This window comes from Zonotrichia leucophrys, chromosome 1A (genome assembly GCF_028769735.1).
Source record: "Zonotrichia leucophrys gambelii isolate GWCS_2022_RI chromosome 1A, RI_Zleu_2.0, whole genome shotgun sequence".
Classification (NCBI taxonomy): Eukaryota; Metazoa; Chordata; class Aves; order Passeriformes; family Passerellidae; genus Zonotrichia; species Zonotrichia leucophrys.
The window spans coordinates 2,279,078-2,300,442 of NC_088170.1; the positions used below are offsets into that span (position 1 = coordinate 2,279,078).

At 36.5% G+C, this 21,365-nt stretch overlaps 1 protein-coding gene across 1 annotated transcript in view; it reads left to right on the plus strand.

Annotated features, from left to right (window-relative positions):
• Window positions 1-826: 826 nt before the first annotated feature.
• PLCZ1 (phospholipase C zeta 1) overlaps window positions 827-21,365 on the plus strand; it is a 44,885-nt gene continuing 24,346 nt past the window's right edge. Inside the window, exons 1-7 of the mRNA XM_064729866.1 lie at window positions 827-905; window positions 1,331-1,391; window positions 1,508-1,658; window positions 5,791-6,025; window positions 12,975-13,176; window positions 14,717-14,861; window positions 16,695-16,850. Coding sequence (XP_064585936.1) covers window positions 827-905; window positions 1,331-1,391; window positions 1,508-1,658; window positions 5,791-6,025; window positions 12,975-13,176; window positions 14,717-14,861; window positions 16,695-16,850 — 1,029 coding nt within the window. The remainder of the gene's footprint in view (window positions 906-1,330; window positions 1,392-1,507; window positions 1,659-5,790; window positions 6,026-12,974; window positions 13,177-14,716; window positions 14,862-16,694; window positions 16,851-21,365) is intronic.

Here is a 21,365-nt window from a genome sequence, read left to right on the forward strand (position 1 = left end):
AAATGATTTGAAGGCTGATACTGGTGTGCCTCAAAGCATGAGGCACATGAGAGCCATGAGAGCAACTTCCTCAAAATCCTCTTGCCAGGAGGACAACATGGACAGCTGCTCTTGCCCAGGCTGGTTTTGAGGACGCAGCAGTTCCCTGCAGGGAACTGGGAGCTTGGATGGCCTTGCAGCCCTTTGGGGTGGCTTTCCAGCCCTATGGGATGGCCTTCCAGTCATTTGGGGTGGCCTCAGAGCCCTTTGGAGTGGCTTCACAGCCATTTTACGTGGCCTTCCATCCATTTGAGGTGGCCTCAGCCATTTCAGGTGGTCTCAGCCATTTCAGCTGGCCTCAGCCATTTTATGTGGACTTCCAGCCCTTTGGGTGGTTTCTCACCATTCTCCAACATCCACCATCACGCTGAACCATGGAGTCGGCTGGTTCCCCAAGGCCCAAAGAAGGGGTTTCCCTCAAGCTGTTGCAGTGGGTTGGTAGCACAGTGCTCCTGGTTTTTTTGTGGGAAGATGTTGTGGTGACCTCCTGCCTCACCAGCTTGTCACCTCGCAGCAGAGCAGAGGCACCTCAGACAAGCTGGCCAAAGTCCCCACGAGGACACTGGCCCCGCTGGCCGCAAAGGCCTGCTCGGCCTCACGCAGCTCCCGCCTTGGCCCGCACCGGCGTGTGGGATATCCTGAGGGTGGGAGATGGCGGATGAGGGCAGAACCTGGCAGATATTTTGTGCTGGAAGGAAAAGGCCCACAATGGTGTTGGAGCAGGGGCAGGAAGGGGACTGTGCTGGGCACCTGCAGTCTGTGACATCACTGCAGCAACACTGGAAGGATGGAGGGGCGAACGTTCCATGGCACTCCAACAGGACATGGGGGCATGAGGAGCCCACCGCAAGCCCGAGCAAGGGCTGGTAATGGCACTGCTGTGAGGGGGCTGGAGCACAGCCACCATGGATGAGAATAGATATCCTTTTTTTCTGCTGCCTTCTCCTCCTCCTCTCCCCTCCCTGGCCTGTGAGAGCTGCCATTGGGTCCCCCTGATGTGTTTCTTTCCCCTCAGGCCTGGAGGTGGCCTGGGCACACAGGAGGGTGGCAGGGATGGCCTGGGGCAGCCAGTCCCATCAGCCAGAGCCTGTTGATAAGGTTTGGGTGGGCACAGTGCTGGGGACACTCATTCCTTGGTGTTTCCTGGCATTTCCCACCATTCCCTGCTGCTGCTGAGTCCCCTCAGCCTCCCCACATTTCCCTCCTCTCACTGCACCCCTTTCTGCACCCTGAGCATCCCCTGATCATCTTCACTCCCTCACTTCAGCCCTTCTGGTCACTGCCCTCTAAGTCTCTGAAGACAGAGCAAAAATCTCTTCCTGCACGCCTCAGGGCCTGCTGCATTCTCACAGGTCAGAAGATAAAGGTGTTCTAGAGCATGAGAAAAGGAAAGCACAACCTTCTTAGGTTTAAGAAAATGAAACTTCTCCCCCTCATCCCCCCATTAATGGGCAATTTCATGGGCCAGAATCTTCCTTAACTTCACGTCTCATACATGGTTTTGGAGTCTCATTCAGAATGATTTCAAGAATGGGAATATTGATTTAGAGGGTTGCATTAGGCTTCTTGAAAAAATGCAAATAAATTTTGATGAATATCATTTAAAACATATTTTCAAGGTAAGGTGTATGTACATTAAGCAATTAGTAGTTCAGAAGTTCAATTACACACATCATACCTTTGCTGAATTTTTTCAAGTTAAATTTTTGGGAAATGTATTTTGTGCTAGAGTGGTGTGCAAAATCAGCAAAGATTTTTCCTCCTCCAGGTCTTTTGTTTCTGTGTAAAATAGATAACCCAGGGCTTGTATTTGAATCACAATAATTTAGATTGGAAAATGCCTCTAAGATCACTGAGTCCAACCATTAATACATTGAAAAGTCCACCTCTAAACCTTGTCCCTAAACACCACATCTACAGGTCTCTTAAATACTTTCAAGGAATAGTGACTCAGACACTTTCCTGGACAGCCTCTTCCAATGCTTGACAACACTTTCAGTGAAGAAATTTTTCCTACTTACTGGCCAGTGTAAACCATCTCTGGCACGACTTGAGTCCACTTCTGCTTGTCCTACTTCTTGGTGCTCAGAGAAGAGACTGACATCCCCATAACTCTATCTTTCCACCACAACAGATTATGTCAGATGGAACACACTTTGATTTTTATTCCCAGGTTTTTTGCAACATGACCACACTTGAGAAAACTTGAAGCATTCTGGTTTCATCCTATTCAGCTTTTTCTGGATTAAGCTAATGAACCCAGATGTGCCTGGGCAGAGCCATGAGAGCAACTTCCTCAAAATCCTCTTGCCAGGAGGACAACATGGACTTGTCAGAGCTGCTCGGGCTTTAGATTCAGCACACATTCATTCTGTTCTTCACTACATCTCTCCTGGAGTATTTAAGAAGTGTACCTGAATGGATGGGAATTGCACTCCAAGGAAAGGATTTGGCCTTGAGATCTGGAAGTGTTTAAGAGATTTCCATGAAGGTTACACCATTCTGCTAGAAACCAGTCTTAAAAAGTTAATTTTGTGTAGGCAAACTACTACCAAGCAGATCTTGTGCCACTGTTACTGTCATATTTTCTGAAAAATCCCTTCGCCAGGATTTTTTCTCCTGAGAAGCTGAGAAGCTTCAGAGAATTGTGTGATTTCCTCTCCTGTTTTGCTGCTTTGGAATGATGTATGGAGATTGTTTATCCAACATGTGAATCGTTTTTACTTAATGACCAACTATGATCTAGCTGTGTCAGGACTCTAGTAGCAGTCACAGGTTCTTAATTAGTATTTTGTTAAGCTTTTTCTTTCGATTTTTTTCTCTATTCTTAGTACAGTTTTAGTATAGTATTTAATATCATATCATATCATAAAATAATAAAATATCCTTCTAAGAACATGGAGTCAATTTCTCAATTCCTCCTTTGTCCTGGGGACCCAACAAATACCACATCCCAGTGAGCAAATACTAGAAAACTGTGTGCCTTGGCACATACTGGGTATACATGTTCTTATTGTAATGACTCAAAAGATGTAAGATTTTCCTTTTACCTCATTTTTGTCCCCCCAAACAGCTGTCTGGTAATGCTGTTTCCCTAAGGGAATGAAAACAAGTGTGTGTATATATAGAAATGCATATTTGTTTATTTATTTATTTACACATTTATATACATGATTCTTTTAAGAATGTTGTAACCAGCTGGCTGATTCTGTCCCGATTTGGCAGAGGAGAATAGACTATGGCAAGTCAGAGACTTTTAGGTCATAAGAAGGAAGGTGCTAAGTTTTCCTCACCCTGTCTTCCCCTCTCATTGTTGTCAAGCCAAGGTAGAACCAGCAGCATGAGCTCAACCCTGGCTGGAGAGGCTTCCTGTGGTTTTTGAACTTGCAAGGAGATATTTGCCAACCTGGAGGAGCTCTTGAGAATTTAAAAATATTTCTCACTGCTTCCTCTATCTTCCCCTACTTTGGTTTCTGGCAGGAGTTTGAGAGTGATCAGCTGTGGGTAGAGAAAAGAAGAATTATTTGAGGGAAGTGACCTGCAAAGGACAAGTCTGATCTAGTTGTGTTTAATAACCTATTATACCCAATAGCCTGATCTAGTTATTTATTGCAGTACTGATAGGTGTTCTTTGCTATTTGGGAAAGATTTACAGGTGTCCAGTAGTTTGAGGGGCTCAAATATTTAATCAGTGTAATAACATGTAAAAATTCAAAGCATTCTGGAAGGGGATCTTGCCCACCAGCAGATAATCTAATGGTTACACATAGCAAAATACATTTTATAGAAAACCAATTTAAAGGAATAATCTGCTTTTCTTTCTTGTCTGTTCTCTTTGAGTTTGTTTTACTGCAATACTCTTTTGAGCAATATGAACATTAAGGTTTTAAGGAATAATAAATTTTCATATAATTTCTCTCAAGACTCTTTGTCTCTTCTTTTTCTGAACAGCAAAGATTTGATGTGCACTAATAAAAATATGAATGACAAAAATCTACCCCCAAAATTGTAAGAATATCTTTTTATAGTGACATGATTTTTATCACTTTAATTTTTAGAGCTCTCTTATGTAGTATTATTGCCTGTATTTCATCAAAAGGCAACTAAAATAGAAACTTTAATTTTTTTGCCCAGCTTCTCTTTGTGCCAGCAACTAAGTGAACATCTTCCAAGTCCTGATAGACTGTTTATTTCCAAAATAAGTTGGTATTCTTTTTTCCTGCTTAATGGTTATGACCAAATTTGCTGTATTGTTAAGAACATTAAAAATTGGATTGAAGATATCAACCTTAGCTGGGGAATTTTTCAGCAATGCTGAAATGTGAATAATTAGCATTTGTACAAAAATATTTTCTTGCTAGTGACTTCTGTTAAAAATCATTATTATTCTCTTTCACAAACTCAAAGCAAATACTGAAGTACTGATTTGTAGGATGTTTTCACTAGAACTCATGAAATTAATTTTCTACTTGTTTTAGTTATCTAATATATTTTTAATCCTATTGTTGTACTTATTCAGAAGTACAGTAGGAACTGTATGAGTAGGAAGGAACTGTCAGTGGCTCATTAAATTTTAGATTTTATGCTATGCCTTCAAAACCAATCTAATTGAGCAGTAATCCCAAATCTTGATCAAAGAGCAGCCAGAGCTCAAGTAAGCAATTTCCTGTTTATAGACACTTTGGTGGAAGCCAACCCAGCCATTGTAAGTGCCATGGTTTGGATGCTGGAACTTGGCCTCTTTGGCACTTTCTGTTTAAGGAGCCAACAGTTAGGAATTTTCATCAATTTACAGTGATGATCACTGAGGCAGTAGATTGTCCTAATTTTTTATTTTTGTGAGCAATTTTGTCAGCAGATTTCTCTTAATTTGGCAACTTTTAAGAATATTTCAGGCTAAAATGTTACAAACATTTATATTTTGTATGCAGGTACTTATTTTGAGTAGAAAATTTTAAATGAAAGTTTGAATTGTTAAACCTGAGAAAACCACAAAAGGCAGAAATCGTAAAAAATATAATTCTGTTCAAATTCTTTTGCCCTTTTAACTTTTCTTTTGGCTTTTACACTGAAACACTGAAATTAATTACTATGCTAACATTTTTTTAAGCTCTATGAAAACAAGCTTAAATTGAAGAATTCTGAAAGTGTGGACAATTAACCTAAGTTAAACATTCTGGCTTGTTAAGAACAGAACATGATGTCATAGGTTATTATAAAATATAATCTTCAATTTTTATTAGTGTTTCTTCTTTGAAGTGGTAAAAGACTTGTCTCTTGATAATTTGGACATCCTTATGTCATTTTTAAGATTACTGGTTGATGTTTTTGTATGCAAATTTTACTGACAGTATTTACAATATGATGTCAATAGCTGTTGGAGAGGTATTATACTAAATATATTTTCCACTTGATAAGTTTTATGCTGCACATTTGTTTTAATGAATAACATTTTAGAGATTTTCTACAATATATTTTAATATTAAAATGCATTAAATCTAAATTTATTGTACTTATTTAGATGCTAATTATGTCATATGGTCCGTTTTACTTTATATAAAATATTTGTAGCACACAAAGCATAATCTAAAAGTTGAACAATGTAATCTGATTGTAGCCACTGTTGGATTCTTCTATGATTCTTACTCCTATGGTCAGTTATAAAAAAATGTTTGGTGCATAACTTTGGATATATGAATGTTGTTTTATTGATTTTTTTAAAAAAAATCTTTTGGTTGCTTCTTTCCTCAGAAAACGATTGACAAACACTCAGGAGATATAATTAGCATGGACGACTTCAGAGCGATTTATCGAGCTCTTGTACACAGACCTGAATTTGAAGAACTATTCAAGGCTTACTCAATAGATGGCAACATTCTACCTGATGGCCAGCTCCTGAAATTTCTTGCAAAAGAGCAATTTCAAACTGAAGCTAATGAAACAACTGTCTTAGAAATTATTCTGAAGTATGAACCCATTGATGAAGGTATGCACAGTTAAATTATTTGATATCTAGCTCGGATTTATTGTGCTTCTCTCAATGACTTGGTTTTGCAAAACCTCATCTCTTTATTTATTTGAAAACATGTCTTTTCATCTATTAATTATTTTTCTTCCTTTGTTTTAATGAATTTTCATGGTGCCTTTCTTTCTCTGCTCTCTCCTTTTTTCTGTCATTTTTTATCTTTTCTTTCTAGTCCTTCTATAAATTCTGTCCTTCAACTCATTACAGACCATTTCCAATTTGTTTTTCTTAAAGTTCTTATCTGCCATTTTTCTTGTCTGCTCGTTACCCTGTCTTGTCTCCCTTGAGTCATTTAGTGATAATGCAAGGCTTCAGACAAGGCTTTGATGTCCCTCTGACTCCCTTGCAGAAGCACTGGGTAAGATTTTCAGAGGTGCCTGGTCACCCTTTCTGATTCCCTAGAACTCGGAGATGAGGAGAGGTTCATAAATCTCTGACATGTCCTTCACCTATTTCAAGGTGGCCCAAGTTGAAGTGTAACACTTCTGCTGAGTTTCACTGATTTCAACTTGTGGCAAATTTTACCACTGAGCTATGAAAAGGATATAGCTGCCTTTTGTTGGAAGCTGTTATTTTATTCAGTGGAATGTGTTTAATTCTTTCATTTCCTTGGTTCCCAGCTTTTGAAAATGGGTGGAATTGATAACTGGTTAGGAAAAGCAAACCCAAGGAGAAAATATTTATTCTGGGATGAAAAACCCAGGTTTTCTATGCTGACCTGGTGTGGAAGAAGAAAATGGGAAATGCCACTTTTTCAATGAGAAACAGAAGAACATTGGTTATTTCATTAAGAGGCACTTACTGTCCACTAATAGCAGCAAAACACATGACTCCTTATGCCCTTATTCTTTGAGGTTGCTTTTCAAATTTGACTGTACTTTATTGAACATATTCTACTGTTTCAGAGGAAGTAATGTTTACTAATTGTACAAGTTACCAGTTTGGAAGTTCCTTTTATTGTGTTTCACTTGTTTTGATGGGAAAGTTAAGAGCTATAACGCAGTTAAAGAATGAAAAATCTTCAGACTATTGGCAAAGACCTTTGCAAATATCAACTGATGTTTCTATAGGTTCAGTTTGATGTCTGGTTTAAATTTCAGATGCTGAGCCAAATTCTTGTTTGTTTCTTCACCTGTGATAAATTTGTTTGTCTCATAATTGGAAATAATGCTGAACAAAATAATCTCTGTATTGTTCATGCATCTTTGAGTGAATTCAAACTCCCACTCAGACATATTTATTGAAAAGTTCCAGTTATGATTGACGTGGGAGATGATTCATATGGTATTGTGATAGACCATTTTGTGCAACTGTCATTCTGAATTTGCTGCAGAACGTTCTTCATCAGGATGATCTGTTGGACTCATCTGTCACCCTTGCCCTCTGCTTTACAGAGAGGGAAAAGGGCAGGCTTTGACACTTGATTGACAGGTTTGCTAATAGTAATGACCATTCTCTCATCAATATGATACCACTGGTATGTCAAGATTAAAACAATTAAGATGAAAGCAATGACTACATTTTACATATAAATTAAAGAAATCCATTTACAGCATTTAGTGCATCCCTAACATTTGTGCAGAGAGGTTTCCAAATATATTGGGCCAGATAACTCTGAATTTACTCTCTCTGGGTACTATAGCTGCTTCAGGAAGGAATTACGCTTTCATTTTTATTATACAATTTAAATGCCTAATGTCAAAATGCTACGCTAACAGATTTTTTCATGTGTATGCTAAAAGCTTGCATTTTTGGCAGAAAGAGCCATTTCTATGGAGTTGATCACAAAATATGAATATGTGATTCACACCTGACATTTATGTCTTACTAACACCCAAATTTCAGTTTTGTTCTTCCCAAACATCCCATTATCTGCCCATTCTACTATTAGCTTTGAATAGAAGCCTTGACTCATTAAATGAGATTAAAGAAAAAATGCCAACTAAATGCATTTTTTTAGCTTGGTATATATGTCTTTTTTTTAAAAAAATACTTCTCATTTACATGGACAGGATTAGAGGCAGAGTGAGGATAAGAAGGTGCATCCCATTATTGTTTATAATGCACTGCCACTCAAAGACTCTACTCCTGCCTATTTTACTGCTAGGCAATACAAAAACAGGGCGAAAATGCAATCCTGTCTTAAAAAACAGCTTGCTTTGTAAATAACAATATAAGCCTGGTGCATCTGTCAGATAAGGACTTTGAGTAATCCAGAATGTGTTTGTGAAGCAAAATACCATTTTCAGTTTATTCTAGTATACACAGTCGTGAAGGTTTTTTGGGGTTTTTTTGAGCATGTGTGAGAGAGACAGAGCAGGATGTAGAGCAGAAATTTGCAGAAGAGAACATTTGATCCCATTGGCCAATGTAAATCAAATTTAATAAAGCAGATATCTCTGTCAAAGTCCTACAGATTTCATAAAAAATCATGTGAAGCAAGAAAGATGACTTCAAAATCTCAACAAAGACAATGGCTGTGGCTGGATTTGTGAGACACAATAGTTCAGATGGATGAAAGGGTGTGTAAATACCCAGTCTCAGGGAAAATTTTCAAAAGAAGGTGATTATGAGATAAAAGCCCTTAGGAAACTGAACTGAACTGTTCAGATAGATACTTTATTCCAGTATGCACCAGTTATAGGTGTAAGTAAGGTAGAAAAAAGCTTCCCTAGAATGTAAACTCAGAGTAGAAAAGGAATAACCGTATTTTTACTTTAAGGAATAACTGTATTTTTACTTTAGTCAGAGAAATACTTCTCTCTTTACTGCTCCCTTAGAGCGTGAATGTTTCATTCTGATGTAAAGTAGTCAAATTTCACAGTATGAAATTCCATCTGATGATGTTTCTGCCTGACTTTTAACAATGATTGAAAGCTTCCTCCTTCTAGTACAACAGAGGAACACCCTGGTCTCTGCAAGTATTTCCCATGAATTCCCCCCTAAAATTCCCAGTAAATATATCTGTACCCACTTCACTCTCTCTAGGAGCTGAGTAACACAGACATTTGATCACTAATTCAGCTCTTAGGAAACAAAGAGCACACACGTACACTTAAACCCATGGGAAACACCTTTCTCCCATGGGGTTAAATTCAGCTCAGGCTCTTCTCTCCCAAGCCTCTACTTCAGTCCAGAAGGGCTGCAGATTGTATTCAGTCCCTCCACTGTTGTTTTTTTTTGGGTTTGGATTGAAGGCACTTGAGATGGTAGTTTATATTTGGATTCAGGTGTTTAATATTTTTATTGGTAAAACAGTCTTATTTTTGTGGGTTTGGCAGGTTTTTATTAGAAGGCACAAAATGGCTTACAATCTTTTGTTACAAGGTCTTTTAAGACTAAACTATTCAATTAAGAGCTGACACCTGGATTATTTTCTTTTTTAACTCAATAACTGATCCCAAAGAGCCCCCAATGTGGACTTTTCTGCGCAATTACAAAATGCCACTTAAACTCATAAAGAAGAAGGAAGAAGAAGCATGAAGAAGAAATTCAGGATGACACCCTGTGTCTTTCATTTTCCTTTTATCCACAACATACTAAACATTTTAAAACCTCAATTTCTCACCAAGTGATACACCTACACTACTCTCTATGTTCCACTCCAGGAGGAAACAGGTCTTGGAGGCGGCTCTGGCCAGTGCAGAATGATTTCTTGTTTTCTCTGCTTCAGTGTGGGTACCCTACAGGCCTTCAGGGCAGCAAATATCTTATGAAAGTTTCCAATTTTTTCTTTCCAAAGAGGAAGAAAAATACTTTCAAAGAAGTTCCAAGATAAATAAGAAAGCAGAATGTAATAAACACTGAAAATAATGTATAATGTGATCAGAGTCTTTCAAATACTCAGGTTATATCCATAATTCCTCTCTGATGTGACAGTATTTGTATATATGGCAGAGCTGGAGTTTATCTTAACAGGAGGAATGAGAAAAATAATTTTTTCTTAAATCAGATAAAAAAAAACCAACCAAACAATATAAAAGAGTATTGCTAATAAAATGAATTCCACACTGTCCAAAAGAGGAGGGCAAGAAAGAAATCATTGAACTTTGTGAACAGAAAGAGGCAATGAGAAGACAGAAATATTTTCTTGCCTTCCCTTTCTACAAGGAATGGATATGTGTGTGCACACTAGCTACTGCTAAAAGGTCCTAATGGAGAAAAAGACTGAGGTTCCTCAGGGGGAGAAATGTAAGGCCTTGATGAAAGTCTTTCACTGTGGAATAGTTATGGAGATGAATTCCCATTTCCTTTAATGGAGAAGCAGAAAATGTCTGTAAATGGTCAGAAAATAGTGTGACTGGGCTATTCCTCAGAAATGTAAGGGCCTGTAATAAGCTCTTTAAAAATACAAAGATTTTTAGTCTGTTGATTGGAGACATGAGCTGAATGTTTTATTGAAGTCCATATTGACTAACAAAAAATGCTAGATGTTCATTTTTGGGGGATTATGCTCATCAGTACATTTGCATAAACATTAATTTCTCTTGAGAATATTGCAGTTAACTTTTGTCAATGACAAAAACAGCCAGGAAAACATAATAAATAATTCAGAAAAAAAGCAAGGCTTTGAAAAGCCAGTATTTTTCACTGATTTAATAAATAAATGCAGTAAAGGTAAGAATTATTAGAAAACAAAAAAATGCTCGTACACACATACAAATAGTTAGTAGCTCTACTTGTAATTACTCAGAGAAATAGACAGACCATGAAAAATAAATTAATCAGAAATGAAATCCAGACAGTTAATGTAATTCATTATAGGCAAAGCGTACAGGATGAGTATATTATGTTTTAAATAACATTTAAAAATTCAAAATTATTTTTAAAGATATAGAAAGTAGACAATTAATTCAATTGTTTCAACTATAGAACAATATAAGACATGCATGGGGATAAACCTAAGTCAAGATATTAAATAGGATACTCTTTTCAAGAATCATCAGTGTGGCAGGAAGTCATCCTGAAAATCTCTTAGTTAAAAGACCAAAGAAATTCCTCTGTAGTATTATTAATCTGAGTAAGATCTCAGTCAAAAATATGGATGAAACAGAGTAGGACCTTCTTAAATGATGTAATCAGGTCAGTGAAGACAGGTTGACAAATCCAAGTTCTTAGAAAATTGACTGTAACAAGCTTGGCTAATGCAAGTCAAAGGTTACTTTTGAAAACAGGGGGCAAATGAATGATGAATTGAAAGACTGGAAAAGATCAAATGTAATATCTATTTTAGAAAGGGAACATCCAAGCAACTAGACACTGTCAGTTACTAGGAAAAAAAATGGAGGAAATAATAAATATGTAAACCCTTCTAAGGTGGTAAAGGTGAGTAGCAGTTTGTCAGGACATTCCATGAAGAAATAGGATCCTGTTTTCTCCTATGAAAGGAAAAAGGAAAATTATCAGAAATCTGAAACAGAAAGATGCCCTGGCTTGGATTTGTTTTTGTGGAAAGCACTGGAATGAGGGAAGTGTGAGAGTAGTTTTCACTAGTGAAAGAGTGTGGAAACAGAGGAGAGGAGTAATATCAAACTGAACAAATATTTTGGACAGCAAGGAAGTTTCAGGGTAAACTTCTGTTTCCTAATTATGGGAAATTTCCTGAAAATAAGATTATTTAGCTGTTGAAATGGTTTTATTGGGTTGTCTGTGGATTCTTGATCAAAGGAAGTGTGGAAGAATAATTTCAGAAAGACTTCTGGTAGGAAAAACAGTGGTGCAGTGAATGTATGTTTGATGTCTGGATGGCCTTCTGTTTTTCTTTATCATTGTAAAACATTGCAAGTTTTCTAGTTCAAAGACCTGTGTAATAGAGAAATAATTATTTTCTGTAAATTCTCATTCAGGTGTAAAACTTTCACTCTGTTACACCCCAAAGATTGATAATAGCAATTCTAACTTGTGCATTCTGGTACTTACAGTTAAAGTAAGAATTACCAGGGCAGAAAAGGGGATTTTCCTGCAGATATTTCCAGTCCTCAAGTTTGTATACATTGATTTCTAAGTTATTGTTAGCATCAAATAATCTTGGATTATTTACTGCTTGTTCACTACTGGCTTGCTAGGGTGACAATAAAGTTATTTTAGAGTAAGAACTGGGCAAAATCCCTCACTAATTCAAACTCTGTTTTGAAGCAAAGCTGACTTTTGAGATGATATCATTTGCAAAATGACTGCATTTGAAACAGGACATTGGGAGCAATAGCTGGCAGTGTAATGGCTCTGTTTGCCATTAAACCAGTCAAAAGCAGAACAAATGAGATGACTATCACTGGGATGGACTCAACTAGTTAATTTTGTTTTAAATGCAGTAGTGTAATAAGCTTGATTTGCAATTCATCTGTGTGGGCAGTAAATTTTTTTGTTAAGATGCTATTTTTATTTCAAGTATTTCTAAACATGATTCGATCAATATTTATTTGATTTTTTTCCACCCCTGGAGAAGATATTTGGTGCTAGGAGTCATAGTTTCTGCAAGATTATATTGAGAATTTCTTATTGACTTTTAGAGAACAATCCTGGTTCTCTTAAAAGGGAAAAGAAGATTCTCTTATTTCATTGTCTGGCATGTCATGTTACTTTTCAAAGTAAATAAAAAATATTTTACTTTATATTTAATCAGGACTACTGAAAACTCTTCTTACTGCTGTCCATAGAAGAATAAAAGTGTCAAAACACATTTATTTCCTCTCAGAAGTTTGAGCCACAGCAATTCAGCTCCAGAGTCACATGTATCTGATTTTTGAGTTATTTATACATTTGTTATGAACTTTAAAATTTCAGGAAAGTGTTGTGCTGTATAACCTTCAGCAGTGTTCAGAATTGGCTATTAAAAATTTCAGAAAGGACATAGATACAACCATCAGGGTGGCTTCCTGACAGAGATGTTTTTCCTTTTGTTTTTGTGCAGTGAGGAAGAGAAGGCAGATGTCATTTGAAGGATTTATAAGGTACATGAACTCAGAGGAATGTTCAATATTTAAAAGCCAGCACAGGAGCGTCTATCAAGACATGACCCAGCCCTTGTGTGACTATTTTATTTCATCTTCTCACAACACCTACTTGATAGCTGACCAACTAATGGGACCCAGTCATTTATGGGGATATACCAGGTATTTAGACATTGTTTTTTAATATTTTAAACATTCTTTGGTTTGTTTGAAATGAATACTAAGTCACATACAATCCTACTTGGCAATAAGGGACAAAGCCATCAAAGATACAAGTTGAAAATGTGAGAGTAATATTTTATTTTATGTGCACACTTTTCAATATATTTGCCAAACCATCTGTTCATAGTCTGGAAACAATTTATTTTTTTCACTTACATCTCAGAAAGTCAACCTTGCAGCAAATGAAATCTATAGTATGGTATACAGTACATGATTAAATCAGTTTTTAATCTCAACACACTGTGCAAAAATAAATAACTCCCTGAAAGAAAGGTAAAAATCCTGGGCAAGCTCTAATCTGTTCAATATAGAGGATGTGTGTTGGAGTATATCTGTGTTAAGAACATTTGTGGTCAGTGCATGTGGGCAGTTTAGAAACAACAAAAACCACAAAACGTGGGCATTCAAGCAGCCAGCAGGGGAGGAGCCTCTGCAGTGTGTGACTCCAGGAGGAGGAGGACCAGGATGGCAGGGAAGATGGAAATGCATTGTGTAACAAAGGCAACACTGAGGGCAGGATATATTAAGAATTAGGAAGAGCTGTGTCTAGAATTCCTATTATTTGTAATGCTTTAGTGAAGAGAAAGCAGTTGGAACCATCATCTATCTGAACTCTTTCTTTTGGTTGCTCTCTTAATGTTCTGTAGTGACCTGCAACTATCAGAAACAATACTGAATTATTAACAGTATTTTAAATTCCATTATGTGAATGCTGCATTGCTGAAAGTAATTGCAAAAAGGGTATAGCCCCCTCTCTTTTCCTCTTTATCTATTATTTGTGTGAGGAAAATGCTAAAATCAGCTAGAGGCATATTTGACATATTGTTAATGTGTGAAAAGCAGCATGTAAAAGACAGATTGGTAATTAAGTGAAAGGGTTTATAAGAAATGTTTCAGTTAGTTGCAAGTCAAATATTAGAAACCTAAGAATTTAAGGGATGCCACTAACGTATTAAAATTAAAGCAGGAAAGTCAAGGTGCCTGAGAAACTTTAGCACTCCCTCATAGAAATGTGGGCTGGGGAGAACTGGCTTATGTAAAGACAAAGTGCAACCTGATTCTCTAAGTGCAATGGATCTTTAAATACAGGCATTCTCAAAATTGCAAGCAAGTTTGGAAGAGTAACACAAAAGACCCTTTAAAATATTTATTCTTCTGTTTTAAGTGAAAATTTGTCTTTATTTCAAAATTCCTTTATTGAAATCTTTGACCCTCATTTTATGGAATATAATTCTGGTAATCCCATATTCTTTAGTGCTCTAAGAAAGTTTATTACATAACACACCTAGAATAAGCAACAGAAAATATGTGTGTCTCATATATGTACAATTCTGTAGGGTTTATTTTTATTTATGATGAATCTGAGGTGGTTTTCCTGTAATTGATGACTGTGCTTGTAAAAAGAAATACATCAACATGTATAAAAAAAGTGTGGTATCTTTCTTTTGGCTGTGAAATGATTTCTCTTGTTCTTCTGAAGTGCTCTCTTGAAAGGATGTCGTTGCCTGGAGATTGACTGCTGGGATGGCCACAACAATGAACCTATTGTGTATCATGGTCACACTTTAACAAGCAAAATCCCGTTTCGTTCTGTAATTCATGTGATTGAGAAGTATGCATTTATGGTATGTATAGATATATGTCTGCAGAAATAAGTTGGGATGGTGGCTTTGACTAAGCCAGGGACATGGCTCTTATAGATTCTCCAGGGTAAAAAAAAATGAAACAGAGCATGTGGCAATGGGCATTGTTAAAATTAATTACAGAGCAATTGTGCTATGTATTCTTAATGTATTTTAAAAACTTTTAAAGGAATTATAATCATTTTTCCTGATAATGAATATGCACCAAACTTCGTGCAAAGGATTCAGGTGATCTTACTCAGGTTCTTAGGTGCATTTCTCACCTCAGATCACCTCAGATCCTTTAAACAAGGATTGAATATAAATTTAAGAGCTACTTCAGAATTGGTCTGACATTTTTCTCCCTTTTTATATCTTTTAAAGGCTTTTGTGTCACTTATTCTTCTACTGCTATCAGTCTGTCTTATATCCTATATGTGACTTTATGAAATAGACACAAATTTTAGATAATAGATGAGTCTGAGACTTTGTTTTCCATTTCTTCTCTTTTTATTTTGAATGTTGACCTGATAAATGTTAGCAGCTAGTGATTTTTTTGGTCAGGTGACTCACAGGGCAAGGTTCCTTCTGCCTGTCTCTGGAAAAGCACTGAAATCTGGAGAGTTTTTGGCGCTGTCTCAGGCTTTTGTATAGGCTTTTGGCAAAACTCCTGCTCAAAGCAAGTGCTGTATGACTATTAATACAAATCTCAGAATCAGGCCAGCATTATGTGTCTGAATTTATACATCCGTGATCACAAATTTTTGTGGATTTTTACACATATGTGTTATTAGCCTTCTCAGCGCTAATGAAAGCTGTGTTTTTTCTCTTCAGTTTTCTGTATACAATTTAATTAATCTCTGATTTTAAAAGTGAAATTAAAACCATGATTTTATTCCACTGTTTTTCAAAACTCATTAGATAAAACTCTCCTATTCTTGCTAATACACAACATATTGTGCTTAACTCTAATGCAAACTTTATTTCTCAAGCCCAAGTGCCAATGAGATGATAAAATCACAACAGGTAATGGTTGGTACCAGCTGTCCATGCAAGCTGAGCTCTGCTTCTCTTAACAAAAGCTCATGGGACAAAATGTAAAGACAGGAAAAAATAAAATGGTGTTTTCCTTCTTGACAATTTAGGTCCTGCCTGAGCAAAGATTTCATTCAGATTATGGTTTTGGTAACCACCAGTAATGCTGGCAACTTCTGAGACTTATTTATGTGCTTAAATGGATGTGTTTCTTTTGAGTTATAATCTAATTTTTACTCAATTTCCCCTTTTCAACTTTTACCTTCAATTTTTACTCAATTATCTTTGCTTGAGTACTGTGATGAGTAAACTATAGATTGTCTCTAGAGATGTTTATGGTATTATTAAAAATAATAAAAAATGCATAGCTTGTCTTTGCAAAAGCAATCATTTCTGAACAAGCTTTGGGGAGACTATTAGCTTGAAAAGTAATCCAAAAAATCTGTCATAAACTAAAGCAAAAGACATTTAATCCTGCTTTATGTTGTCAATTTTAATTTTAGAATTTAATTTTACCATTTAAAACCAAAATCAAGCCGTTCTTTTTACACCTCTGCCTATGTCCACCTCTGCTTTAGCTTTCTGAAGGTGCATTTTTTTCTTCTTCAGTTGTACTTTCTCTTTTCCACAAATGTGAGCTTTTTTTATTGTCTTACTAACCTGAAACAACTGATCTATATTCTGCATGCTTTGAAAATGAAGGTAAATACAATTGCTGAGGGGACTTTTGCAAGATGTTTTAGAAAAACAATTATTCTTATTTTATTTATTAATAATAAAATCCCAAAATTATGTTTCCAGTCATCTCCCTATCCACTTGTACTGTCTTTGGAGAACCACTGCAGCCCTAAACAGCAGGAAGTGATGGCATTCTGCTTGAAAAGTATTCTAGGTGACAAACTTCTTTCTTCACCACTTAATGGTGAGGTAGATATAACACGACTGCCTTCTCCTGAGGTAATAAGTTTTCATTTTTCTCTATAAAAGAAATGGAAAAAATTGTGGGGTTCTTCACTTTTTTTGTTTTTAATCCTCTGGAACTGAATTTATGGATCACATCTGGTGTCAGAAATAGACTTCAGTTAGTAAGAAAAAAATTTAAACAGCAGAAAAAAGCCCCATGGAAAGATGCACATGTTGCTGTATCTGTTATCTGCTGATTTATTTTTTCTTGCTTGAATTGAAGGAAATTCCTGAAATTTAAACTTGTTATTGAAATGGAGACCTGAACCAGCATTTTATTTTGTCAGTAACAGTGATAATGAAGTTTTTCTTGGTGTTCTGCTACTGCAAAGCCATTCTCTTTCTCAGTGTGTTTCTCCCCAAGACAGTGTTCCTCAGCTGGTGGCCTGAGACCCCTGGGATATGAAATCAGAAAAGGCAATTAGATGGGTATTGAAAATTTTATTGCAAGCTAAAACAAATAAATTTCCACTGTTCCAGTCTTTGCACTTAATTTTCTTTCAAGGACAAATTTTTTTAAAATCTCTTGTAGCACAAATACATGCATATATACAAAATACTTATTTAGACTGGTCACTGTTGCTAGTGATAGCTATATTTTACACTTTTTTTTTACAGTAGCTAAAAAAAAATGCAAATGAAAATGTGGAGAGGAAGCACTGTCATAAGAAAAAACAACACACAAAAGGTTGTAATTTTCAAAGGATTTGTCAAGGAAAAATATTTTTGAAGCAATCTGTCCAGAAGATGTGTTAAAGTATTACCATATTCTTCTATTTCCATAACAATGTTGTTATAAATTTATTTAATATTCACATTTATCCGCCTTTTGTTTTTATTGTAGCATTATATTTTTTTACATCATGGTGTCCAATATATTTTTGAAGCCTTAAAAAATGCTTTATCAATTAGGAAAAAATATGAACTATACCAAACAAGAGGGCTTGTTTTAAAGCTTCTCAAAGCATGGCTGGATTCAGTGTAGGATATGTCCAAAGATCATACACCCTCTGAAGCAAGCACAAAATCAGTGAACATGGAATCACTGAATCACTTAAAAATATTACTGTCTATGATATGTCTCATACCATATGGTTACTGTGATATAGGGAATTCATACTTTATATTTCCATAGCTTAGAGTTTTCATGAGTCAGTTTTGCCTGAAAATGGATTGCTGGGTCTATAAGTATGGAAATGCTGACTGGTGAGATTCATTCTCCTGAACTTGCAACATATTAAAGAATTGCCAGACATATTTCCCATCTGTGCCAGGTGTAAGGATTACCTAAATACCACCCCTGTCCTCAGCTGGTTACAAAAGTTTGAATTTAATAAATTATTATCTTGAGAATGAACGTAAATTAGGATCATCTCCATTTCTCCTAAATGTACTTATCAAGCATGTTAGAAAAATCAGTAGGATTTTACCTAGCAATGGAAATATGTAGCTATGACAGAATTTGTAAATTCAGTAGTCAGCTTGACTTTTGGCCGGCATCCTTTTGAAAAACAACTTTTGGTCCATGTTCAAAAGGAGTTTAGTGACATCACATCTTTAAAGCTTGGGACTTTGTGCATTTTCAAGATGGTAAATTTATCGTGATTTTAGAAAGCCAAATTCTGAATTTAGTCTTCAACTGCTTTGCTTAAGCTGTGCAAAGGAGATGTTACAGAATCATAAATGATGAATTTAAAATGCTCTTTGTGGGAAGGATTCTCAGTGTGGAAAAAAAAAGCTGTCACCTATATGATTTACTGTTCCACTTTTTTCAAGATGGACCATGAGCAAGAATAGGGAAAAATCCACCTCAGTGCTCTTCAAGATCAGAATTAAATGGTTCTCTTTTGTGTACATGAAGTGGGAAACCATACAGTTTCTCACAACACTTCAGAGAAACATTTCCCTGTTACAGGTTCCTTTTAGGTTTTGGAGGCTTCCATGGAAATTATTTTCTCTTCTCTTATGTTTTCAATCTTCTACTTCCTTCTTTAAGTAGATCTTGAGCTGTACCTTTGTCCACTGAGATGATTTTGTGTGTGTGGAAGGAGGTTAAAATGAGGAACAAACCCACTCAGGTGGTTCCTTGGACCACCTTGCAATGAGGTCTCCTACCATTGTAATTCAAAGTGAAAATCACATGGAGGGCCAGAAAATATAAGTGAAGGATCACTGAACACTTCTTGTCTCTGCTTTTCCCAACACTTGCTTCATCTGAAAAAACAAACCCCAGAAAATTTCAGGAAGAAATATTTTTTAGTTCTTTGCCCTCAGTCATATATTCACATTTCCAGCTGACTATATTGATATTGTTAATTCCCTGCAATTCCTGTATTCTGTAGGATCTCAACACACAATTCTTCCTCTACATATGGAGGAAAGAGAAGACTTTTTCTCTGTTTCTTTCTTTCACACATACCTTATCCCATGAGAAACTGAGGCTGCCCTTAAGCTTCACCTATCAATTCTACCTCTTTGCAGGGCAGATGTTTTGCCACCCAAAGCAGCAGACCTGATAAAATTCTCTGTCCCCAGTCTTGGCCATCATGGTGCTTCTGAAGAAACTTCATGAGCTTCCTCTAATATCCACTGGAATATCAGGTCCTTTGAGTCAGTTCCTGCACTGAATTAGATGTGGCATCACTGACTGGTGCCAGACATCCCTGCTGGTTGCACCAGCACTCCTGGTGATGTGCTGATAGGAAGTGAAGGAATGAAGTGTCTTATGCAGCAATTCACAGATGAACTTAGAAAATATCAAAAAATTGTGTTAAATATATGTTAGATGATATGTTTTACTTACCCTGATGTGTCCTTCCTCTCTAAGAAACTTGACAGCAATTGAAATAAACATGTATGCACCCAATGTAACACAGAAAAGAATGTAAACACACTGCTTTGATGAAGATTTGCTCCTCAATTATTTTGCATTGTGGTGCATTGAACTGCCTTACACTGCTGACAGGATATATATATCAGATAGTTAGGGAACTTTTATTATTTGCAGGTTTCCTGTCACAAAGTTGGAATTGATGTGTGATTAACTGAATGGGAAGTGGCAGCTACTGTGATTTTACAAGTTGTCTGTAATGTTTATCACACAGCTGCAAGATCAATTACTGTATTGTGGTGATTCACAAGCATTTCTGGCCAGGATTGCCAAGGCTACCTATGGTTGTTAAACCTGTGGTGTCCAAATAAAAGGATCTGTTTAATGATCTCCTTGAGAAAGATCAATAGAAGGTCTCCAGTACAACTTTATGGGCTATGGACATTTTAAATTCTGCTCTTATGGGGAAAACCAGTTAACCCCATAAACCAGGACTCATTGTTCCCACTTTTCTTCAGCTTTATCTACTCAGTGTATAAAGGAGCTTTTTCTATACAGTGAGTGTTTTCACTGAGAAATTCAAGATCAAGCCTGCTTTAGTATATCTGATTCTGTTGCTTCAGTTATGAGGGGAATTCCTATTTATTTTGGCAATTACAAATATGCAAACATCTTGTCCAAGTCTTTGCATCAGAAATGTCTTTGCTTCTTAGCAATTCAAAACATTTCTTTTACCTTTCAATCAGTCTATGGTATCTATTCTTTACAAAAAGAAGAAGAAAGATATGAGAATGTGGTACGTCTTGGTGATGACCTCAAAAAAACCCCAAAAAACAGCATTGTTTCTCATAAAATTACTAGAATCTCTAGGCTATACTGAGTACTTACAGAAGGCTCATCTAATTCCTTCACTATTTTTAGGCATTGCACTCTTCTTGAGGGAACATGGTTTTCCCAGAAATGTGGTAAACATGTGATAGCCATTATCTGTTGTTAATAGATTCCCTGTAGTGTAAAGCAACTGCAGGAGGCAACTAAAAGCAAGACATTGCCATATTTTATATCATCACCCAGGCAGGTTGATGGTTTATTTGGTGTCTAAAAATCAGGTTGTTTGTTTGGCAAGGTGTCTTCTTGGAACACTGAGCTTTGCTAAGGAATCTGCCATGAGGACTCTGAGCACACTGTTTTAATATCCTGGCCAACCTGCAACCATCTTTCTCCACATTCATCCTTTGGATTTCTTTCCAATCCATCCAGAGATTTAGCTGCCTTTGTAGAATATCATCTCAGCTGTAGCACAGGTGTTTAACCTTGGACTAGACTTGCCTGAAGTTTACTACAGAGCACAATACAGGAGTGGAATTTTCGGGGTAGGGAGCTTCTCACTGGGTAAATGTGTTGTATGAAAGCTTGTTATGAGCTAGCTAAAATGCTGCTCCTGATATAATTAATATCTATTTGCCCAGAGCTCAGACATTGCTGGTAGTATTGGTTTAAAGTATCTTGATAATTGTGATTTATAAGGCTGCCACAAAGACATTCATTCACACTTCACTAAGTCTGATTCTCTTGAATTGTTAAAGATAGCTGGTGTTTGGTTTTTTTAACAGTTGTGCTTAACAAATCTTGTCATTGTCTCAAAACCTTTCCCTGTGTTAGACTTCACAGGAGGTGTT